The sequence below is a fragment of the Tachypleus tridentatus genome, chromosome 12 (assembly GCF_004210375.1).
Source record: "Tachypleus tridentatus isolate NWPU-2018 chromosome 12, ASM421037v1, whole genome shotgun sequence".
NCBI lineage: Eukaryota > Metazoa > Arthropoda > Merostomata > Xiphosura > Limulidae > Tachypleus > Tachypleus tridentatus.
In genome coordinates this window covers 16,939,795-16,966,280 of record NC_134836.1, presented here as the reverse complement: position 1 = coordinate 16,966,280, position 26,486 = coordinate 16,939,795, and the positions used below count along the sequence as shown (strand labels likewise).

The following is a 26,486-nucleotide window of genomic DNA, read 5'->3' as shown; positions in this document are numbered from 1 at the left end:
TCCATTACTTGTATATAAACAAATTTGTAATTTGAGATTTAAGGGTTAGCAAGCCTAAAAAGTGTCATTTAGTTGATACTTAAGTAGTTATTGGACTGAAACAATTAATTGCTCATTTTCTAAAATGTTGGAAAATGATATATATTTAAAGTTTATAAAACTTAACAAATACAAGTTAGCAACGATTAATGTATTTTGTGTGTGTTTTTTTTTCTTTTCCCAAACTTAATAACAACGAAGATAAAGTAAACACTCTTCATACAAGAGTGGTTAACTGTTAAGAGTGTGAACTAATTTCACATCCGAAATTTATTCATTTTAAAGGATAAAAAAAGGAATGAGTAAAGACGATACAAATTAACTTTCACCCATGTAGAAGACCAAACGGATTTAAAATAAATATCTATTTGACACGTCCAGTAGCTTGGGAAGTTTTCTGCTTATTATTGTGTGGTAACCAATAAAAAAATACAGAAATGGGACAAAAATACATTTATACATGTATTACGTGCATCCTAGTAAATGTTTTTTAGGGACTAAAGTGAATAAACATTACAAACGTGTTTCTTATTTGATATCACGTGCGTGTTGGAAACATCATGTAAATTTGAGCAGTATCACTAACATGTCTGATTATTTTATATTGGGCCTGGCATGGCCAAACGCGTAAGGCGTGCGACTCGTAATCCGAGGGTCGCGAGTTCGCGCCCGCGTCGCGCTAAACGTGCTCGCCCTCCCAGCCGTGGGGGTGTATAATGTGACGGTCAATCCCACTATTCGTTGGTAAAAGAGTAGCCCAAGAGTTGGCGGTGGGTGGTGATGACTAGCTGCCTTCCCTCTAGTCTAACACTACGAAATTAGGGACGGCTAGCACAGATAGCCCTCGAGTAGCTTTGTGCGAAATTCCAAAACAAACAAACAAAGCTTTGCTTTATATAGTAGATATTAAAAATAAAGTATTTAGTATATATCGGTTTGTTGTTACTACGTGTAAGTTTTGTTGGTTACGAAAATTATGCCTGTTTACATGTTATAATTAATGATAATATCGTAATCAGTATCGTGCAAAATACTGGGCGAGGTCTAGTGGCTAGCGTTCCTCAACTGTGAAGTTGAATGGTTGTACTGATTATGTTCCACTACCGCAAAAAAAAAAAAATTATCTTCGTACTTTTGAGCCGTGAATACGTTATAATAATGATGTCAAATACCAATTTTCGGTTAGGCCAGAGTAACCCAAGAGCTGGAGATGTGTACTGCTCATTAACTGCTTTTCCTTTAGCTTATCAGCAGGTAGTTTTTGTGTAGCTTTGCGTAAAAATTCCAAAACCCACTAACAAACAATCTATAATGTTTTATTATTGCCAACTATAGCCACATTACTTATAAATTAAAGTGCTACTTTACCTTGTAATTGGTCTTTTTACAGAAGAAGAAAGTACAATACTTTTTGAGAAGGAGGAAGAAGAAAATAATATCGAAAGAGAAAACTCAGATATCATTATTTCACTTGGGAAAATATGTCAGTCTGATCGTCAATGCCAAGCTAGAGATCCATACACTAGTTGCATTGATGGTATTTGTCAATGTATTTCAAGCTCTTCAAGATGCAGTTCGCAATTCACAGGTATGTTTCTGGTATAATTAATGAGGATTTCAGGATTTCACGAATTACAACATGACTACTTTTTCACGTGAATTCCTCCTTTTTGTATACATAACTACAGTGAATTTTAACATTTCTATTTTGTGTTTTCATAGCTACCTTATTTGCTATAAGAAAAGCTGTAATAACCAAAAGTTAGTAAAATTAAAGAAATAAGCCAAAAAAGCTCTGAAGTTACTTCATGTTCTTATAGAATAGTGACATTGGAGAGTGCTTTATAATCACGAATCAAAAGGGTATTTTGTATATAACATTATGAAATTTTGAGATGTGATTCAATACTAGGTATTAAACTGGAAATAGATTTAAAATAGTGTTAGTTAAATGTTAAAACTGATATTCTTAATCATCTAGATAGTATTTTATATGAAGAGTGGGATAATTTCTAACAATCTATTTGTTAATTTTTATTATTTCTGTATCATCGTAAGGATATATGGTATCCAACACATTTGCTTTCGTAACTAAACTGTTAATTTTTGATGAAAATGAGGCTTTGTAAATTTCGACTTTATTTGGAAAAATAGATGAAATACTCTGTGTTAGAGGTTTCACTACCCTGTGTGAAGAAATCTGTGTGATAAAAGTTTTAAGGTGTTGTATGAAGAAATATTGTGTTGTAGAAGTTTCACTGAGTTCTGTGAAAAAATATTGTGTGATAAAAGTGTCTCTATGTTGTAGGAAGAAACACCACGTGCTAGAAGTTTTATTGAGTTGTGTGAAAATGTTCATAATATTTACAAAATAAAGTGGAAACGTAACAGTTATAGTTGCAAAGATAAAAAAGGCAGAAGTGTATGAAAAAAGTATATTCTCTTTGATTTTCTAATAAAACAGAAGAACAAAGTGAATGAACTTATATTTGCCCGTAAGAATTTGAAATGAAAAACACTTTTAAACATGTTGCTATTTTTTGTTTTTATTAATACTAAATTTATTTTACCTAAAGAATTGTTATCTTGTAGAGATATGATTTAACAAGCTTCTATACGGACAACAAAAATTTATGAAGAAGGTTAAGATATTTCAAACAAAAGAACTAGATCTGTAAAATACAACAACAATAACACAAATTACAGGATCACGAGAAAGGTTGCAGTACATGTATGTAGAGTAACAACAAATAGGTTAATAATAACAACAGGTTTCCAAGACCTCCTATGCTCGTTTGAACAGTAAACATATGAAATACAGCCCACCTACTGGTCACAAAATTACTGCTTCCAAAATTTACCCCTTCTGCTAGTGTGTGTGTTTTCGTATAACAAAACCACATCGGGCTATCTGCTGAGTCCACCTCTTTTGCTAGACGTAGTGTCAGTTTAAATTTAGCTAATTATCATAAACTTCCGATCTGAAGGTAGTTGTATACTTATTCTGAGTCAGTGCAAATTAACACAAAAATGAACAGTTTATAATAGTAGAGTAATATGAGCCTTTGAATAAAATCTTAAATTTGTGACTTATAGAAGTTACTTATTTTTATCTAGGATGTCTTAACGACACCTTTCAGTGTAAGAGCGGTCAGTGTGTGTCATGGTTTTTTGTATGTGACGGACAAAATAACTGTCTCGATGGTAGTGACGAGGAGGAATGCACTTCCACAAGTAAGTCAAAAATTTTGTGTTAATGATGCAGTTTTAATGTTCGTTAATTTTACCAGAATTAAACATTTAGAAATAGACTAAACTGAAAGCATCGCGGCTTGGAATAAGAGGTACCTTCTAATCGTTATGAAGTAATATTAATTTAAATTTTAAACTTGGTCAAAATAACATCACTTTTTAAATTATAGATAAGCGCAAGGAAATGTTTTATATTTTTCTTATTCTGTTTCACTTATTAAAGATGTGCACATACTTGAGTTAATGTACGGAGTTATACTAAATTTTAATACATGATAAAAGTTAAGTACAGTTATACTAAATGCGTTACTGTATACTGTAGGAAAAACAAACAAACATTAATAAAACTCACGTAGGAGACTGTGTTGCCACGCTAATAATATAGAAGTCACTCAACAAGAACATATCTTACGAACGATGATTACTGCGTGTAATATTATGTTAGACTGTTTTGCGCTTTTGGTTGCATAGCAGGTGGTGTTGTAGTTGTGTTCACCTACATTTTTTTCAAGAAGAATTTTGAAGAGGTAACAACATAATTAAAAGCACTTTCGTCACACGTGCTTGTTAATTAATAAGAAACAATAAGAGTTTTGTATATGCAAGTGCTTGCAGAAATAATGCATCGACGATTTTTTAAAATCAAATAATCATCTATTTCAGATATAACTGTTTGAATAAAAATGTTTTTGTTTCATATTTCATCAAATTTATTTATACATCAATTTATAAAAGCACTTAAGGTTGATTTTAAACTTATATTGAAACACTGTCGACATCTTGTTTTTCTCAATATCTCGTTTTAGCCATGGTTAAGTAAACTTATGCCTTAAAAATTTCATATATCACTTCCTTTAAGCTAAGTGTTATAAAAAGACTTGAATGTGATAGCAGATGCAGTTTGTTCACGTGGTGGCAATAGATAAACATTTCACTAGTCACAATTTCCACAATTTCTTTCCTTTGTTATGTAACGTATTGTAATTTATCTTGGAGAAGTCTCTGCTTTATTATGTTACGTACGTTACGTATTACGATTTCAAATAAACGGAAACTGTAATTTGAATTTAGAAGTTAATTGAATGTCAGTATGTATCAAATTTATGATATTTGCTAACAATATTTATACACACTATTTTCTTTCTTAACACAAATATATTTTAACATATAAACAGCAATACAATTTATAATAACGATTATTACAGATAATAATTTATACACACAATTAATTACAAACAATACTGAGTCTTTTATCTGGTCTGGAACCAAATATTTAATCGACGATTAACGGAGAGCGAATTAATTCTAATTTATGTGCAACAGTTTTAGAAACAATATTAAGTCCTCTATTTGGTATGGAACTGAATCCTTTGTCGATGGTTCACGAACCGCAAATTACTTTTATGTAAATTACTTTACTTGACGAGAATTCTAGCTAGCTCTATTCTTCATACATGAGCTTTTTTGTTTTTTTATGTTGATACACTTCACTTGACGAGAATGCTAGCTAGCTCTATTCTTCATACATGAGCTTTTTTGTTTTTTTATATTGATACACTTCACTTGACGAGAATGCTAGCTAGCTTTATTCTTCATCCATGAGTCCTTTTTGTTTTTTATGTTGATACACTTCACTTGACGAGAATGCTAGCTAGCTCTATTCTTCATACATGAGCTTTTTTTATGCTGATACACTTCACTTGACGAGAATGCTAGCTAGCTCTATTCTTCATACATGAGTTCTTTTTGTTTTTTATGTTGATACACTTCGCTTGACGAGAATGTCAGCTAGCTCTATTCTTCATACATGAGCTTTTTTATTTTTTATGTTGATACACTTCACTTGACGAGAATGCTAGCTAGCTCTATTCTTCATTCATGAGTCCTTTTTGTTTTTTATGTTGATACACTTTACTTGACGAGAATGCTAGCTAGCTCTATTCTTCATACATGAGCTTTTTTGTTTTTTTATGTTGATACACTTCACTTGACGAGAATGCTAGCTAGCCCTATTCTTCATACATGAGTTCTTTTTGTTTTTTATGTTGATACACTTCACTTGACGAGAATTCTAGGTAGCTCTATTCTTCATACATGAGCTTTTTTGTTTTTTTATGTTGATACACTTCACTTGACGAGAATGCTAGCTAGCTCTATTCTTCATTCATGAGTCCTTTTTGTTTTTTATGTTGATACACTTCACTTGACGAGAATGCTAGCTAGCTCTATTCTTCATACATGAGCTTTTTTATGCTGATACACTTCACTTGACGAGAATTCTAGCTAGCTCTATTCTTCATACATGAGCTTTTTTGTTTTTTTATGTTGATACACTTTACTTGACGAGAATGCTAGCTAGCTCTATTCTTCATACATGAGTTATTTTTGTTTTTTTATGTTGATACACTTCACTTGACGAGAATGCTAGCTAGCTCTATTCTTCATACATGAGCTTTTTTGTTTTTTTATGTTGATACACTTCACTTGACGAGAATGCTAGCTAGCTCTATTCTTCATACATGAGTCCTTTTTGTTTTTTATGTTGATACACTTCACTTGACGAGAATGCTAGCTAGCTCTATTCTTCATACATGAGCTTTTTTTATGCTGATACACTTCACTTGACGAGAATGCTAGCTAGCTCTATTCTTCATACATGAGTTCTTTTGGTTTTTTATGTTGATACACTTCACTTGACGAGAATGTCAGCTAGCTCTATTTTTCATACATGAGTTTTTTTGTTTTTTATGTTGATACACTTCACTTGACGAGAATGCCAGCTAGCTCTATTTTTCATACATGAGTTTTTTTTTTGTTTTTTGTATGTTGATACACTTCACTTGACGAGAATGCTAGCTAGCTCTATTCTTCATACATGAGCTTTTTTTCTCGACGAAGATATTTAACGTCGTCATGGAAATACTAATGTCTGAATTTAATTCGCTGAAGTTTGTAATGTTCGAAATATATAAACGTTCTTGGTCAAATATCTGCAGTTTTGCGATTAATAAGAGTTTGTCATAATTATAGCTTCCAAGGCTTATAGTACACTGACTGTAGCGACCTAACAATATTATACTGTCTACACGCGTGATGCGATAGCTACCTTTTATACTCATTAGGAAAGATTCTTGAAAATTGAGTTGGCAATAAAACTGGCATTCACGTACACATATACATTGTTGATTCTTATGTTCGAGAATCTTCTACAAATTTAGAGAACAAGCAATACACATTTAAAAATATAAGTTACATACATTTCTAAATATATATTAAACTGAAACAAACATATATATTAAAATAATATTAAATCCGTTACACTTGAAATAATTGTTCATATGGTGGGAACAGAAAAGACACTTCACAAGCTACAGTTTTTACTGGCACATTTATTTATAATCTATTTGGAAAATAGATTTCACATTTTGAGGCAAAGACGATTTTGTTATAAGGGTTTCAATATTTCTTAATAACTTCAGAATGATGTTTTCGTGCTCGTGTTTCTTCTTGTTTAAATAATGTAAATTAATTTACTTGCTTTAGATTAAAACGTTTTTACTACCATAAAAATTTCTATTGACGTGCTAGCCTTTGGTTACAATTATTTATTTTTATCACAGAATGCCAATTTTTGACCAGATTTATTTCTTGCTCTCATTAAAGAAGCAAATAAATGTTCTAATCTGCTCTAAGAAAGATAGGGATATTGTCCCTTGTTTTATCATGCTATTATGTTTTCGACTGACATGGGGAACCCAGCATGGCCAGGTAGTTAGGGCACTCGATCCATAAACTGAAGGTCGAAGGTTCGAATCCCAGTCACACAAAACATACTCACCCTTTCTCTGACGATCACTCTCACTATTAGCTGGTAAAGAGTAGCCCAAGAGTTGGCGGTAGGTGGTGATGACTAGCTGCCTTTCCTTACACTGCTAAAGTAGGGACGGCTACAGCAGATAACCTTTGTGTAGCTCTGCGTAAAATTCAAAATAACAAAGAAACAAAAACTTATAGTTCGATATGACTTATATCTAAATGTATAGGCGTTTAATTTAATGTTAAGCGGGGTTTTGATTTTGTCAGAATACTTTTAACATCATACACAATTTAACAAAGTAAAAAACAACAAAAACATATTAAGTTGAAGCAAAAGAAAAGACAGGAGCGATAGACATGATTTTCATAAAATATTTTATGATGCCCCGACTATATATTAGCAGCATATACAGGGTATTCGGAAAGTCACTGTGCACTTATATATATATATATTATTACAAAACTGCACAGTGACTTTCCGAACAACCTGTATTTCGTAAAATCAAATAATTTCAATCATATGAATTCGTTTCCCAGGGTGCGCTAAAGAAGCTTTTCAGTGCAATGACGGAACTTGCTTGCCAAGGACAGCTGTGTGTAACGGGAAATGGGAATGTCCAGATGGTAGTGACGAAGCCAGGTGTTATAAGGGTAATGGTTCTTACATACACTTTAGATTATTAGCCTTTTTCATGTAAATTTAAAAGGAAAAGTTATAAAGCCTAGATAACTATGATCAAACACATAAAGTTTTATAGCTTCTAAATGTAATACACAAAAGTAAGCAAAGACAAATTAGAATGATTAATACTGATAATCTGTCTACTATCTGTTAAATGCGGGTTTTTGGTTATTGCTTTTTGATACTTTACGTATTTGTCAACACTATTTATATTGCAGGTATTTCTTGTGACAAGAAAGCCTTTCAGTGCGACAATGGAGAATGTTTACCTCAGTATGCCTTTTGTAACGTTATTAAAAACTGTGCAGATGGAAGCGATGAGAAGCCAGATATATGCTCTCACTGTAAGTAATGTAAATAATTCAGCTTCGAACACATTTCACCAAATACTAGTTGTATGTGTATTTCTTATAGTAGAATTAAAATTTTCATTTGCAAATGAGTATTCATTTTTTTTTTTATTTTGTAGCTGAAACCTGTCCTACTGGGACTTTTCAGTGTGACAATGGTCATTGTAGGTCTACAGCTATTTTGTGCAGTGGATTAGATGGTTGTGGAGATAACAGTGATGAAGAAAGATGTGAAGTCTGTTGTAAGTATATTCGTATTTTTAAGATGAAACACACAAGTATTCTTTAACAAAAAGAACAATATATTCTCCTGGTTTACTATTTTCATGCTTAAATCATCAATAAAAACTAAAACACTTAACCTGTAAACAATGAAAACATTCTCTAGACATACATCACTTTTTCAAGGTATAGTTGCATTGTGCTACTATGGTGACTCTGTAGGTAAACAGAAAGAGGAAAGATGACTGAATGTTGTGGATAGTAATAAATAAGCTATTATATATATATATTCAGGAAAATAATGGGGCTGAGACTATTTGCATTCGTGCTCTTGCAAATAGGACAATTTATTTAGATAAATTTTTCATCAATTTTTTTTCAGGAGTGTAACATGCAAGTAAAGCATATCATAAACATATAAAGCTTTGTCGGCATTCTAAGTAAGTTATTATATCATGAGCATATGTACATCAGGTCCATAGAAGTGCCAGTTAAGTCATAATATTATAAGCATATATATGAGTTTAATGTAAGCCATGGTATCATAAACATATATTATACATTAGTTCTATAGGAGTTCAAAGTACGCTATAGTATGATAAACTTATATACACATTAGCTCTATAGAAGTCCAAGGTAAGTCATGGTATCTTAAACTCATACACTGCTGGTCAAAATCTTAAGGTCAATGAGCATAAAGAAAAATATATGCATTTTGCGTTGTTAAACTCAACCACATATTTGAGTAGAGCTTTGAAAGATGAAAATAAGAAAAGGGAAAATAAAAATAAAAAAAACTTTTTTTAGCATTTAATAGGGAAAATGTGAACATTAAGAAATTAGCCTAAATACTAGCTGGTCAAAACTTTAAGACTATTCTCAAACGAAACGTTAATCGGTAAACACGTAACGAAATTTAGTCATTTGTGTTCAAGCATAAGTGTTGTCAACATTTCCAACTGACATTTAATGTGCCACATTGGGCTAAAGGCAAAGGCTAAAAAGTTGACAGAGTTTGAACGTGGCAGAATTGTCGAGCTGCAAAAGCAAGGTCTCTCTTAACGTGCCATCGCTGGTGAGATTGGGCATAGTAAAACTTCTGTTGCAAATTTCTTAAAAGACCCTGAAAAATACGGAACGAGAATTTCAAGAGTTCGGCCCAAGAAAATTTCGCCGGCGTTGAGCAGAAGGATTCGACGGGTTGTCTGGTAAAACACCAGCCGATCGCCAAACCAGATTAAGGCCATTACGAACGCAGAATGCAGCTCAAGAACAATAAGACAGTATCTACGAGAGAAAGGCTTTAAAAACTGTAAACGTCTTTAAAGGCCACGCCTCCTTCCACACCACGAAACATCTCGGTTAAACTTTGCTGAGAAGCACCAAACATGGGACGTAGAAACGTGGAAGAAGGTTTTGTTCTCTGATGAGAAAAATAGTTAACCTGGATGGTCCAGATGGCTTCCAACGTTACTGGTACAATAAGGATATTTTACCAGAGACATTTTCTACACGACACAGTGGAGAAGGTTTCATGGAACAATGGAGCTTCAGGTTATACCTGGCCGTCAAACAGCAGCTGGCTACATCGGCATGTTGAGAGAGCGTTCTTATTGACTTATTGACACAAGGCCCTCGCTTGTGTGGAAATGACTGGATCTTTCAGCAGGACAACGCTGCAATCCACAATGCCCGCAGGACAAAGGACATTTTCATGGCGATTACGTGATTCTTTTGGACCATCCAGCATGTTCGCCCGAACTGAACCCCATTGATAATGTTTGGGGTGGATGGCAAGGGAAGTCTATAGAAATGAACGTCAATTCCAAACAGTGCATGATTTTCGTGAAGCCATTTTCACCACTTGGTATAACATTCCAAGTAGTCTTCTGCAAATGCTTGTATCGATCATGCCAAAGCGAATGTTTGAAGTTATTCGCAATGACGGCCGTGCAGCTCACTACTAAGACCTCTTGTTGGGCATTTCCTACCCTGTTTAGGACTTCTTTTTGGTATGGTATTAAACTTTTGACCAGCTAGTTTTTAGGCTAATGTCTTAGTGTTCACATTTTCCTATTAAATGCTAAAAAGTTTTTATTTTTATTTTTTATTTTATTATTTTCATCTTTTGAAGCTCTATTCAAATAGGTGGTTGAGTCTAACAACGCAAAATGAATATTTTTTCTTTATGTTCATTGGCCTCAAAAATTTGGCCAGTAGTGTAAGTGTATATTCATTAGGTCTACAGGTGTTTAAAGCAAGTCATAATATCACATATTCTGCCTATTCTGACTCTACACCTTTTAACTAAGAAAGGCCAACCTTCACAAGCGCTCCATCTTTCTGTATTGATTTTTCCCCTATTTAGAATAATTTCTTAGCTCTTCAATGAATTAATGTAAGGAAAATAATATTTTAATCTTGTTTTTTATTCCACCAATGTGCAGACTGTGACAAGCCATAAGTTTCATCTCTGTGTTCAAGCTGGAATAAAGAAAATTGAGAAAGGAATTACAGCTTCAGGCACTTTTGAAAGGAAGAGCTATTTTATTTTATTATTTACGCTTTGGGTTTGTTTCTTTTATAAAGATACGATCATCCGCACTGAATGGGAAAATTAATTTTTGCGAGTATAATTGCAGTCAGTACTTTTAAGGGGATTTTGATCATGCTTGGGAGAAGCTTATGGACTTTGGAAACTATTTTGCTGAAATAGTTTCACAAGGTGCTTCATATAGCTTTTTGTGTTAATATATTAGTCATTGGAGTGTTTATTGTTCTTTATATTTAAATCGCATTGTTTTATCTTGTCTAAGTCATTGAATTATAGAGCTCAGTGGTTATATAAACACATTTCTGTAAAACGTGACTCAGAGTAACGCATTTAAGCTGGTATCATTCAGACTTTCTTTGTGAAACAAACAGAAAAAAATGGAAAAATAAAAGCCAGTAAATATCTTTTAAATGTAAACCAGCTTATGAGATCACGTATTAGAGGAAATCTGCAAACTATAAATTTGTAACTTTTTAAATTTTATTTAAACGCTTTTGAGCTGTAAAAAAAATAACATAAGATAAGAAATAAACATTTCTCTTACAATTGCAGCTTTTCAATGGATCTTATGCCGAAAAGATCCAAAAACAATTATTTATTTATCTGGATTGATTTCATTACAGAAACGATGAGATGTTCCATGTGTATAAAGTTTATAAAATAATAGGATGTGTATAGTTTGGAGATAAGGAAATTTTAAATTATTTTAATGAAAAAAAACTAAATCGAGGAAATACTAAGATTTACTGTGGCCCGGCATGGCCTAGCGCGCAAGGCGTGCGACTCGTAATTCGAGGGTCGCGGGTTCGCGCCCACGTTACGCTAAACATGCTCGCCCTCCCAGCCGTGGGGGCGTTATAATGTGACGGTCAATCCCACTATTCGTTGGTAAAAGAGTAGCCCAAGAGTTGGCGGTGGATGGTGATGACTAGCTGCCTTCCCTCTAGTCTTACACTGCTAAATTAGGGACGGCTAGCACAGATAGCCCTCGAGTAGCTTTGTGCAAAATTCCAAAACAAACAAACTAAGATTTACTGATAATTTTAATTAAGCAAGTTAATAATATATTTTATAATGGAATTGGCACGTAACATATTAAAGACCCGCTACAATCATAAATCAAACTACCAGTCACAGTGAAGTATCAGAAGTTGTCAAAGGGAAATACTCAACTATAGTTTAACATTTAGGTTTTATTAAGTCCTAAAATAAATTAAAATAGACATTTAACGCTTTGCCTTCAGGTGAAGCATTGAGTATTTTTTATTTATCAAAATTCTACTTTTAAAATAATTTTCTGGCATCAATCTCTTACTGTAAGAAATTCCTTATCTACCTGAAACAAAGCAGTTTATCCTAGAAACGGAAAAGAAATACAATAAAAAAGCAAACAAAGTAAACAAACTTAAGAAGCTGAGCAACATTTACAATAGACATAAGAAGGTATCATAAGTTAGTTACTGAGGAGGGGTATTCCACTCTATAAAATAGTACATAGAAGAGAAATAAATGAAACTCATAACTAAATTAATTGAATTTTTTCTTGTTTCATAAGAAGAAAAACTTTCAGCACAAAATAATGTTATTTTTTTTAAAAATGGAACTGTTCGGTCAATACATTTGATATTCAGTCGATTAAAAATGAAATGAGGTGAGGGGATTGTTCTAAAGCTATATAAATCTTTTAGCTCACCTCATGCTTGTTTTCATATATGTTATTTAATAAGTATTTAATATATTTATTTATAAATCTTGTCTTTATGTGTTAAGTGTAAAATGGGATCAGATGGCAGTAGTTTGTGTTTTATGTATTAAGTTTAAAGTGGGATCAATGACAATGGTTTGCTTTTTATGGATTAAGTTTAAAGTGGGATCAGTGATAATGGTTTGGTTTTTATGTATTAAGTTTAAAGTGGGATTAATGGCAATATTTTGCTTTTTATGTATTAAGTGTAAAAATGGTATAAATGGCAATAAACATGTTTGAACATGAAGTTACCTGGTAAATATTGAAACGAAACATCTGTTATTTAGAAAGTGTTAAAGTGAACCAAAGGGTCTAAGACAATCCACTAAAAGTTTTTATAAAGCTTTCTAATTTATTTTAGATTTAAATAATTTAAAATTGTGTAATTATTTGAAATTAATATCATAAATGTATTTGTAACGTTTATTAGATTACTTGTTTCATTCACGTTATTCTTTTCCTAATTAAACTTAAGAGACTTGGTTCGAAAAAGTTAACTATATAGTTCTAATACCGTTAAAAGTAAATACTGGGTGAACGATCTGTTTCCCCGTGGCACAGCGTTATGTCTGCAGACTTATAACGCTAGAAACCAAGTTTTGATATACGTGGCATACATAGCCTATTGTGTAGTTTTGTGCATAACTTCACACAAATTCGTAATGTATATATGCATTATTTTAAGCTGAGAGGAGAAATAGCTGTCACTGTTGCACTGGTGAATAACATTGTATGCAAAGTATGAAGGTTTACATACAGAACCTTGTTTTTTCAATAATATTCTTATATAATTCAATTAGGAGAAAAATGTTTTTGTTGTTATTCATTCGCTTTTCTCCATTTTCCATTCGGGTCAAGGATAGACTAGGTATTAACGCGCCCAGAATGTAAGTCCGAGAATTTCTTGGGCTCCACGTTTTGATGTAAAAACGCACTCTGCATTTTGGAGTCACTTGGCCTTACAATGATAGTCTAGAAGTTGGTTGTGGGTGCCGTTAAGTAGTGCTTGCTTTTAGACTATGAGTTTAAACGTAAATCATAGTTTTCTATAGCTTTACCAAAAAACAGTCTAAAGGATAAAATAAAAAAAAATTCATCATTCACGTTTGTGAATTTTTTTCTTTATTTTGTGTTTTCAAGTCGACTGCAGATAAAAGTAAACTGTGTTGCTATGAGTACCAAGAAGTCAACAATCCTATAATAAAATAACCAGAAGGATCTAAATGTCCCATTAATATCATCATTCCATTTTGCTTTGTGTAGTTAAAAATAAATTAGCAAAGTTTTTAAGTATGTGGTTCAACAAACTCAACGAAGATGTACTTTCAATCTACAGGAAGGATTAGATTTGTGTATATAAATACATGTGCGAATGACAAATTTTCTTGCCTTATTTATGATCTTTGTTCTTCGTAAGTCGACACATTAAATTACCCATCAAAAACACACATCAGGTTTTATATAATAATACAATACATCAGTGTAACAGTGTCTTTAGAAATATTACCGGTGAGAAAAAAGAACGTACAATAAGGACAAAAAAAATACCACAATTTTTTATTCAACAAATTAAACCAGATTTAAATCAGATACAATCTTCAGCGATACACAGTCAACATTTTGTATTGTGCGGTCATCAATACTCTATTATCTGTACCAAACAACTTGTTCACACAAAACTTTTTTCATTTTATTCACAATATAAATTGTCGAAATTATCAACATTTTGAAAGGTAAGATGATAAAATATACAAAGGCGTACGCGAAATTAAAAATTATAAAAAGAAGACTAAATAAGACGGAAATAAACAAACAAACAAACAAACAATCATTTGTTCGTGAAATCACATATTTCGTTAATAGAAAGAAAATTAACATTTAAAATGTTTAGCTTATTTCAGAGAAATGCAAAACTTACATACAAAGTGCGCTAGTTGAGCTCAGTTTGAACTAAAGCTTACGTTCAATTAAACATAAAACAAATTACCCTTTTATCCTAATTTCACAACTTAAATACCAACATATTTTTCCCCTTTTACTTATTTAGAAAGGAGTTTTTACTTGTTTTTTGAAAAGCGCGCAAAGCTACACTAGCCGTCCCTAATTTACAAGTTTAAATCTGGAGAAAAGGCAGCTAGTCATCATCACCCACTGTCAACTCTTGGGCTACGCTGATTGGCCGCCACATCATAACGCCCACAAGGACGAGAATGTTTGGTGTGACGTGGATTCAAACTTACAACCCTTAGATTACGAGCCGTGCGCCCTAACGACCTGGCCAGAAAGGATTGTAAAGATAACATCAAACTGTCTTGTTTTAACTCAATTCGGCAAAATTGATTTAAATAATAACAATTCATAACAGTTTGACATCATTCATTCACAACCATGAGTTCGTCAGTGAAGTTGTAGCTGATGATGTATTTACGTCTTGAATAAATGATGTATTTGTAAAACTTACAGCTGTGTAATTATGGATCTTCACCAGCTATCGACAGCTTCAAGCATCAATTATATAAGTCAGTTATATTTACTTGTTAGAAAACGTTTAGTTTTGGTAAGTGAAGATTTCTTGGTCATTGCTTATTCACGTTTTTTGTTGTTTTTACGGCAACCCTCACAGTGTATTGAAACTTGTACTGAGTCTGATGTGTTTACTTATCATCGTTCAACTTAGAGAATACTAATTCCTCTTCGCTTCAAAACAGAACAAAACTAGAAGTTCTCTCGATGGCTTAATGGTTAAGCGTGAAGATGAATAATTCAAAATTTGGGCTTTGATACGCGTGTTAAGCAGAGTACACTTATGTAGCATAGCGTTTACCATAAACAAACAAGCACACACGGAGAAAAGAATGATTTAGTATCATGTCAGCACACAGGATCGATTATGAAAAACGTTCTTTTTATGGAATGATATTCACGAATTAGATGTTAATTTCTGCTAGGCATTTCTCTAAAAATATACTAAAAGTTTCAGTCGATTTTGAATAACTATTAGTACTTCAGCATTACTTTTATATATATATATATATTTGGTCTATGTTGCAAAACTATTACAGGGTTAGGCAACTTCACGGCTACTGGTCACATGTGGCCAGTGGATAGTATAATTGTATCCAGCTCGAGTTTAGGAACCAAGTTTTTCCATCATTTATTTTTTATCGCAAATTTGGTAACCAGCAACTGCACTGCCTCAAGTCATCACTAATTTCGCGCTCTTTACCACTACCACAGACTTTGCCTATTTTGTAACATCAGTTGTTTTGCATGCGCTTGCAAACATATTTTTATTGTTCACCTTTCAAATGTTTAAATATATTTTGTTTTTAATCCCATAATATGGATAAGTGTTTAATTCGAAGACAAAAGAATCCAGATGATGGTGAACACTCAGAAAATAAAGACAATTTAATTGATTGTGGGAGTACTGCCGGGAAGAGAATGGCGCGTAACTGGAAAAACGTGAAACGAGAATTTAATGAAAGTTGGGAGTTGAAATTTGCAGTGATTGAAGCAAATAATAAGCCAGTGTGTCTTTTGTACAATAAAAGATTCAGGAATAATAAAGTATACAACCTTCAGCAACACTTTAACAATTTTTACAACTAATTTGATGCAAAACTTCCATTTGATAGTAAAAATCGTATGAATGAAATTAGCCGTCTGAAAGCACAACTTCATGAACAAAAGGGAGGCCTAAAAAGATTTCTATCATCGATTGAACTTGTCACGTTAGTTATTTGTAAAGTGGGTTGAATTCTATTTGAAAAAAAATCATTTTATGATGCTGAACTATCAAAAGAAATATTTTGGAGAATTATGATTCAAAAATAAAAGATGATATTCTTCAAAAGGTAAATAATTTGCAATTAAGTTGAAGAACAATTGCCCGCAGAATGCCAGAGTTAGCGAAAGACATAGAAAATCAGTTACTTGAACAATTAAAAGACTGCTTGTGTTTTTCTTTAGCACCAGATGAGTCTACAAATGTTAGTGACACTGCACATTTGATATTTTGGGTTCGATATATAACTTCAGATCTTCAAATAAGGGAAGAACTGCTTGGCCTTTGTGGATTACGAGTTCGAACATGTGAAAAAATATTGTTTTCAAAATTTTTTGAAGTGTTGAAAAAATTTAATAAACTGGTTTTTGTCACAACAGACGGTGCTCTCACCATGATTACGCGAAACTAGGATTTGTTTCTTTTTTAAAGCAACATTTAACTGAAAAAAATCAGAAAATATTATGTGCCCAGATGTCTAAAAGTGACGAATTAAAAAAAGATTGATGAACATTGTTGTAAAACTAGTGAATTATATTACAAGTGGAAGCTCTCTCATCCATCAACAATTTGTTGAGTCTTTGAAGAAAAGCAGTGACTGTACTTTTGATGGTCTCACTGATTTTGCAAATGTAGGATGGCAAAGTAGAGGAAAAGTCTTGGAACGATTTAGTTTTTTATTTCCTCAAATAAAAGAGTATCGTGTTGAAAAAGGTAAGATTGAAAATTTCCCTGAAATTGAAACTTTGTCATGGCAATGTGATTTGTACTTTCTGTGCGACATGATGGCTCATTTGAATAATTTGAATACGAAATGTTAGGGAAGAGGTAAAATAATAAGCGAGCAATCACAGTCTATTCATAATTTCAATAAATCTAAACCCCCTTGCAAAACAATTAAAAAAGAATGACTTAATACATTCCACAAAGTCTTCTTCAAAGACTCTTTTAACTTTAAATTTATTCTTAATCAACTAAACCATAAAACCTTAATGGCTAGTTTTGATGTAATCTCCCTCCTTGTAGAAGTCCCAACAACTGAAGCCTGCAAGATAGCTTTAGAAGTTTATATCCAAGACCCCAACCCTTTGATACACATCCTCAGCAACCAATTAGCAACCCTTATAGAATTCACTATCACCAAAACTAACTTTATGTTCAATAACCAAAACTACCTACAAATAAATGGCCTAAGTATGGGGAATCCCGTGTCACTAGTTCTAGCCAACATTTTTATGACACAGATTGAATCTCAAGCGATCAATTCAGCCTTATACCCACCACTATACTGGTACAGATATGTTAACAATACAATTGCTGGATTCATATCTACAGAACACACACTTAGTTTTTCAGTCACGTTAACTCGATACATCCCAACGTTAAGTTCTTCTGTGAAAAGGAAAAATTAACCAAATAGCATTTCTTAACGTCAAAATCACTAAAATTGATATACACTTCAAAACAAAAATCCACAGAAAAATTATCCACACTGGATTATACATTTCCTAGGACTCAGCACATGAAACAAAACAAAAATTCAACATATTAAGAAATCAAATAAATATAGCCACAAAACTATGCTCACCCGATAAAATTAAAGATAAAATCAACAAAATAAAACAAAACTTCATCAACATCTAAAGATTTCCTCCAAAAGACCATGGACAAAAATTACACACACACTTAGACCAACAACAAAAACGAACAACAATAAATCTCAAAATACAACAAAGTACAAAACCTTATACTGTTGCATACCATATGATCCTGACATCAGCGATAAAATAATTAAAATTTGGAAAAAAACTTATAACAAAACACAACATTCCAGTACACACCAAATTTATTCAAAAACAAGTTACAAAACAAAAGTCCATACAATGTAAAAACTACACTGACAAACACAATACCAAAATAATTCATAAAATACAATGCAACTGCCACGACTTCTGTATTGTAGAAACAAGCAGAAAATGGAAACTAGATTCAAAGAACACAAAGAAAACACCTTCACACGTTTTTGAACACTGCAAGTCAAATAAACACAACATAATCATAGAAAGCACCCAGGTATTAAGTAGGGAAACAAATATAAACAAACCCAAATCAAAGAAGTCCGACTTATGCAGCAACTAAAACCAAAATTAAACCAATATAAAGGAACACCTTTATACCTATATTAATTAATTACCTAACATCTACCTGCAATGTCCACTTCAATCTGATACACGTTTATACTCTTGTCCCTGAGACATGTGTCCGTCAAAGGTCACATTCAAACTCTCTCTTTCTTAACCTGAAGATAACATGAGAAGGTCGAAACGTTGTTTTCTCCTTATTAATAAAATTGTTATTACCTATGCCACCGTTCTGAAATATATTTTTATTTCAAGTGGGTTTCTCGTCATCAAACAAAGTTGAATAGTTTTCTAGAAAATAATAAAGACTATGATTTCTCTGATGTTAAAGATGATCTCTATGTAAACTGGATCAAAAATCTATTTCAAAAATTTGAATCACGTTTCTCCGAATTTAAAAATTCAAAATTGATATTTGCATTTTTACATGATCTATTTCAATTTGACTTAGAAAATTTCAGTAAGAAAATTAACTCTTTTTTGTCTTTGGATAAGTGTAGATTTTAAGACAGGATGCTTACCCTTTACAAGGTATAATGGGCCACATCTCTACGATAAATTTAAAGGTAGCAATTTCAAAATTATTTTCCATGTTTGAATCACATGTGAGTCAACATTTATTACGCTAGCTTTTCTCAAATCTAGATACAGATCTCGGCTTACTGACATAAATTTAGAGGCAAAGCTAAGATGTTCATTGAGCATAGATATCAAGCGGAATTTCACGAAACTTGTTGATGAAAACCCCCATCAATTTTTAACTTGAAGGTAAATTGAAATGTAATTATTTTGATTAAACTAACATCTTTCAATTCTCTTTTGAATAGTGTTGCCAACATTGCTTTCATTAGCCACATTTGTTGCCACTATGAAAAATAAGTTGCCCACCCTCGCTCTATTACAAAATGAGTGAAAATAAGACATCAGAAACATGAGTTTTTAATATTTGTTAAAAAAAGGTTTAATATTATTACTGTAAATTTGTCGGTTTTCTTTTAATAAAAATATGATAAATATGTAGTAATAATAATCACTTACGAGGGAAATGTCTGCTTTATCTTACTTATAGGGAAAACATTTCTTTTCATGTAAAATAAATTGTTTTCGTTGATATACTATTAGAGATAATTTATCGTTCATGATATCTGTACAATGAATGATATAACAAATATGACACAAATGTTTGCTTCAACCGGTAATTGTACATTTTTTTTGTTATTTAATAGTATTGTAGTTTCTGTGTGTGTTTGTGTGTGTTTTTCTTTTAGCAAAGCCACAAAGGGTATTTGCTCAGCCCACTTGTGGTTTCTAAATATATATATTTTGTTACATTTAGCGCTTATATTTATCGAGGAAGGTCCGGCATGGCGATAAGGCGTTCGACACGTAATCTGAGGGTCGCGGGCTAGAATCCCCTTCGCACCAAACATGCTCGCCCTTTCAGCCGGGGGGCGCTATAATGTGACGGTCGATCCCACTATTCGTTAGTAAAAGAGTATTTAAAGAGTTGGCGGTGGGTGGTGATGACTAGCTGCCTTCCCTCTAGTCTTACACTGCTAAATTAGGGACAGCTAGCGTAGGTAGCTCTCGTGTAGCTTTGCGCGAAATTCAAAACAAACAAACAATTTATCGAGGGGACGAAAAAAAGCACAAAAGAAATAAATATTTAATTAGCCCATTATTGGATTCCAGAAAATTCAACAGCGTTTTTTTCGTTGTTTAGGGTTTTTAACACAGCATTTTCCTTTATAACAGAGGATATTAGGCCACAAGGATATTAGAAATTAGGAAATAACCATCACATATAAACTGAGTTTACTTTTTGTAGCTCTGTAACTTAACGCTGTACGACGTTTTATATAAAATGGTAGAAGTTATATTCGTTGTTAAGTGAATTGAAACTAGAAAATTACTCGGCACTTATCTTGTTTCATTCAAAACAACAAGACCTATACAAATTAATGCTTTCCATACAGCTACCTTACATCGTGTTGAAAAAATTATAGCATAGAAAGTTTATATATGTTTTAGTCCTTCACATAGAAGAGAGATCTAATCTCAGAACTTCTATGATATTAAACTTAATAACCAAATATATAAATCGTGACAACAGTAGTAGATTGTTGTAACTATGGAACAAGAGTCTTTAGTTTAATCAAATGTTGAGTGAAAACGTGATCTTTGCACCCTCTTGCCAAATATTAAGATAACAACTGTATGTTTTTATAAATGGACTATGTAAAATTATTACTACAGGAAACAAATCAAGAAAACTCATTACAGATCAAATTAGATGAGACTTCCGCAATTCGTGTATTGATGCACGGATCTGATATTCGGCCTGCAACACTTAAGACGAAGTATTACACGAGACCTTTGCTGAAAATTGACAATCAACCGACATGTAATTTTAACAGTTTATGTTATATCAGACTCGACTTTCTTGCTCTATTAAAAGAGAAAGAAAAAACCTTTGAAATGGTGTTTCGAGATAGTAAAACAAGTTCTGTTTGAAGTAAAGGGAAATGACCTTGTCAGTTTGCACTACTGTGTAAGATCTATCAAAAGTATCTTAATGTCTCATCCTGAAATATAATTTAACCAGCAATTTCAGCTAAAATCATGTTCTGTAACTAACAAGGTAGACAAACATTTATTCTGGCTACTCATAAACACTCACACGTATTGTTGTTATTTGTCACCGTAAACACGAGTTTAACATCTTTAGAGGTTGTTCTCTGAACTGCTGATCGAGCTATCTGCTGAGTCTACCGGAAAGAAATGGAAAAGCTATTTCTGTAAGATTTTCACACGTTAATGTTGATATCATTAGGAACGGTAATTTACATTTTAGAAAGAAAACATCATAAAAAATATTTTAATCTAGAATCAGTACAATACGCGTCATGAGAAATGTTTAGTAAAACTATACGCAGCTTTTTCTTTTATTTATTTATCTAAAAATGAATCGTGTTCAAAGACGTTAAACGACTCCTACACCTTTCCTAAATTACTTGTTAAGCTTATACGAGGAAGGGTTATTTGAAGAAGGTAAAAGGTTGGTTTGAAAGAGAAGATTAAAATATTTATTTTATTGATTATCACTTAAAAATCTGATATTGAATAATGGTCAAATCTGATTGGTCTTTCCATTCAGATAAAATAGTTGCATTCTGAGCTAAGCATGGTCAGTGATTAATTTGCCGAGTTAATGTTCTTAAGGTCCAAGGCTCTACTCTCGATGTGTTGCTCAACACAATCCAAGCTTTCTGCTTGATTATATTACTGCAAAAGTCAATTTCTTTATTGTTCTCTAATGGTCCAGAGGTAAATGTTATGGCTTATAACACTAAAAGTAGAGTTTCTTGGTGGTGTGACCATAGATAGCCTAGTGTGTAGCTTTGATCTTAACATTAAAGCAAACAATCTCGCAATTCATTTAAGAGTAATCATATAAAATACAGTTGATGCTAATTAACTTTTCTCACTCTAGTTAATTGTACTAAGTTATGGATTGCTATTCCTGAACTTTGATGTCTATGATCTGGTTGTTTAGCCCTTAGGTTATATAAGAAAGCATTACTAGTAGTTAGTGTCATAGTATGCAGGTAAGACGGGTCATCTAGATCAGGGTCTTCTGGGGTCTAGGTGTAGTTGGTTATAATTTTGTCTATGGCATCAAGTTTTGTTAATTACCACCTTCTATTTGTAATTAGCACTCTCTATGTGAGGATGGGAAACTGTACTAAAGCAATGCAAAAATCACATATATTTTCTTTTCTACAGGTCATAATAAGCAAGGTATGAAGAGTTAGCTGACAATTTTGCTTTATCTCCGGTGTATATGCCAGTTTTCAACTATCTGGAGCGTCATCAGATCGAGAAACCAGCAAATATCCTAATCTAAGATTTCTTATTATTGTTCATCATCATCTTTCTTTAATGTCACTCAATTGCCAATTAGTGATAAAAGTAAAATTCTAAACTTAATTAAAGGAATGATATAACGATAAAAGCTGAAAATCTATTCAAACATCAAGCTTTCGATTGACAGATTGGGGAAACCAGTAATGTAGGGATTTTATTATTCAAGTAAAGTTTAGACGGTTTAGTCTGCTATGTGATCATTAGCCGATCAAGTGATGTGTTTATTTCCATCCCTATTTTGTTTGGTTCTTTTTCTTGAAGTTCAATGGTCAGCCCTACATAGGTGGTTTTTATTTAGCAATATGTTTTTCTATAGTATTTGTAGTCACTTGCAAGTGTGCAATTCAACTTAAAATAGGTAGACATATAGGGTTCTTGTTATAACTTTTCGAACTGTTATATAAAAGAGGTAGACATCCAGTTCAAAATTAAGGGTGAGTAGTGTAGTGAACTACTGAATAGGTTTGTGAAAATATCGAAACAAAAAATAAACATTTAATTAAACAGCCTTATCAGCTTTGTTCAGTTTATATCCAAGTAAATCATTTTGTCCCTTCTTTATCTCCTTTTCTTATTTTTATAATTACAGTTTATTTTGTTTTTACTTTAAAAAACTTTTGAACCGTAGATATAAAACAATTAAACATCTAGAATTTTTATCACCACTTTTCGAACCGTAGAGACGGAGTTCTTTCAAAATAGTAAAATCGTTATAACGATCTTGTTTGCCCAGTTTTGGATTTATAAACCTTGTCACAATTTCCTATTTTCCCTTAGTTTTTCTTGTCATTTTCGGCTTATTTTAAGTTCTATTTTATATGAAACATTGTTGACTAGTTGGAGTACTCATCCCCTGAACGAAGTTATGTGTATTCATGGTCGATGAAATGTTGACTTTGGACATGAAAAGTTGCTTCCGTCATATGTAGTTGTAAAAAAACATCCACAAATGGTGAGAAACACAGAATGGAAAACTACAAATTTCTGTGTATCTCTCCATGGACTTAATGAAACTCAATACGAAATTTAGTGAAGATCCATCTACAGGAGGTGATGTAGTGGTAAAAAAAGGCAAAAATGCTAATAAAACCTCAAAACGGGAAAGACAAAATCGAAGGTATGTTTGTATTCCCGCACCAGTCTAATGAACCTCCCTATCAAATTTGGTGAAGATTCATTTACAGATTCCAAAGTAATGATAAAAAATGTAAAAACGCAAAACTTCAATGAAAGCTGCAAAACGCAAGACTGAAAATCTGTATGAATTCTCCTCCCCCATGGATCTAAAAACCGTCATACTAGTTTTGATGGTTATATGTCCACACTTTGAGAAGTAGTTACATGGACATACAACAGAAGCAATATTATATTTATAAAGATACATATATACCGCTTTAACAACATTATTATTCGCGGAAATAAGCTGATATTTGGTAGGAAAATGATTTTTTTTTCTAAGAATGTAACCATAGTTGAGACTAGTTGGTGTCGTGTGAGTTGTGATAAGCTTAGCGATAAAAAACCCACGACTTAGCTTATGGTCATTAATCAACAATGTTATCAAGACATGTGGTGTATTTCCTCTACTTGGGTTTATTTAACAATACAGTATTCTAATGTTTATTGGGTGCTTTAGAATTAAACGTTTCAAAAGTGGTTGTATAATGTTCATTAAACGTTTCTGACAAATATTCATAAGAGTTAGAAACCTTTTGTTTTGCTTTATCTAACTTATAGTATAATAAAAAGTAATTCAGCAAGGATTTCATCAAGATTGTTGAAACTGTATTGATAAAGTGAAAGACGTTAATGTGAACGACCGCAAACTATCTATTACGATATTAAAAACAAGTTTTTACATAGAATGCTTTTTATAACGTTTTCATCTCTATATCTTTTCCTTGTTGCACTGGAGGAATTGTTGACCTCACAAACAAAAACCTGAATTACTTTAAACCTCATCGGCTGTATTCAGTCTGTATTTTAAGAAACTAATATATCCAATTATATCATATTAGAATGGTTTAAGTTCTGGGAACCATGTAGTGAACTTATGGCAGAATCAATACAATATTAGCTGAAAAGTTGTCATGCCCAATACTTAGTTATGGAATGTTATTTAAGACTTTAAAAAATTCTGTTTGTAACATATTTCCAGTGATGAGCATTGTTGGAAAAGCTTATTCACGTTCTCGTGGTCTAAACCCCGGAGTATTTTCATGGCCCACTAACCAGAGATGAAACAATTATCGAAAAGAACTGCTTAAAGGCACACGTTAGTTGTTTGGAACAGTAAGACTAGGCCTAGAGGCAGGTTAAAATATGAAAGCAGTTACGTGGCGAATGATTCCAAGGACGTCCAAGGCTTTGCATTATTGAAGTATTCGACTAAGAACATATCTTCTCAGTCTGGAGGGCATTTTCTCGATGTCCATCCTTATAAGGTAAAATGACCTGCAAGGTGTGGGCTGATATGTTTATCAATATAATATTTATATGTTGAAAAGCATTATTTTTGTTACTATTAATTCTCAACATCCATCTCAATCCTACCTTCCATACACTTTCTCGGTAGTTCTGACCTAATGCATGATCTGAAAACAGATGATGAACTAATGTCTTTCAAAGCTGAAGTGTATTTTATTTTCAAAATTTGCTCTTTTAATCATTGAAAACCTTTTTTAATAGTTTCTAAAAACAGTCAGAATTTCTATGTAGCTAAAATAGATGATTAATAGAAATGTAAAAAATATGGAAATTGAGTTTACAAAAACCAATAGAAGAATTCCATATTGTATCTGAAGATGACGTAAGAAGGTCGAAACGTTATTCTCTACTTTATTTTAATAAACGTTTTAATACCCATACCAGACGTCCTGAGATACATTTTTACTTCAAGTGAGTTTCTCGTCATCACCAAGATTATCGTAATTTATATTTCAATCATCATTGATTTAATATGAAGACTAAACTACTATATGTAAGCTAACTTTTAATCTTACGAAGTTTTTCATTGCTTTATAAAGAGTAAATGATATTACTACATGCGTAACAAATAAATCCACAAGATAAAATATTCATAAGTAGATAAGATTACTATTATTTTTAATTAATAATTATCATATTTTCAGCAAATACCAAAAGAAAAACATTTAATATAACTAAGGTTCTTACCTCAAATAATTTGCTAAATACTTGTTGCTTTATTTTCGGACACGATACAGAGCGCATAAAGGACTATGTACGTTAATACATTCCCTATAGGTTCAGACTAATTATATCTTCAAGTCGGTATCTTAAATCACTAGTCTTCGTTTTTACTAAAAAAATCATTGTAACCATGATTATATGCTGGATATAGGGTTTGGAGAGTCTAACGAACGCATTAAAGTGCCGCTAGCTTTGTAAAAATTGTCATTCCAGTAGAAAAGAGGTAACTTTCGTTGCTGACCAACAAGTAATTATAGAAAAATAAAAAATATTTAGCTGTGTAGGTTCGTTTGCTGTGTGAGCCCTATACTTATTACAGTTGCATTCTGTCATAAGAACAAGTAACAAAGCTCTCTTTTAAAGTCACTACTAGCTGTAAGGTAAAATATTTAAATGTTTTTGTATCGTTTGTTATAATGAAAGACTAGCGACATACAAACTTTCATTATTCTTTCATTCATTATATTTATAAAAACAAAACAAAAAAACAAGTGTTCGTTTCATGCTGTCGTTCATGATCTTCATAAAACAAAACTAGTGTCATACCGGTTTCAGTTATTATTTCTTTCACTGTCTTGATACAACAAGACCACTGTTGTATAAAATTTTGTTAAACTTTCGTTTATGATCTTTATAGAACAAATAGATCACCATAACATTCATTTATTTCATTTTTTATGGACCAAAGCCAGTTACGTAGAGATTTTGATTATTCTTTCGGTCTTAGTCCAAGAGTTATTAAATATCAGATTAAAGAAG

General features: G+C 32.4%; 1 protein-coding gene across 2 annotated transcripts in view; it reads left to right on the top strand.

The window, feature by feature from the left end:
* The window catches only part of LOC143234998 (uncharacterized), a 38,688-nt gene extending 24,246 nt beyond the window's left edge, over window positions 1-14,442 (top strand). For both annotated transcript variants that reach the window (XM_076472693.1, XM_076472694.1), the window contains exons 8-13: window positions 1,430-1,627; window positions 3,157-3,273; window positions 7,645-7,758; window positions 8,008-8,133; window positions 8,259-8,381; window positions 10,809-14,442. In XM_076472693.1, coding sequence (XP_076328808.1) covers window positions 1,430-1,627; window positions 3,157-3,273; window positions 7,645-7,758; window positions 8,008-8,133; window positions 8,259-8,381; window positions 10,809-10,825 — 695 coding nt within the window. In that variant the 3' untranslated portion in view covers window positions 10,826-14,442. The remainder of the gene's footprint in view (window positions 1-1,429; window positions 1,628-3,156; window positions 3,274-7,644; window positions 7,759-8,007; window positions 8,134-8,258; window positions 8,382-10,808) is intronic.
* The last annotated feature ends 12,044 nt before the right edge of the window (window positions 14,443-26,486 follow it).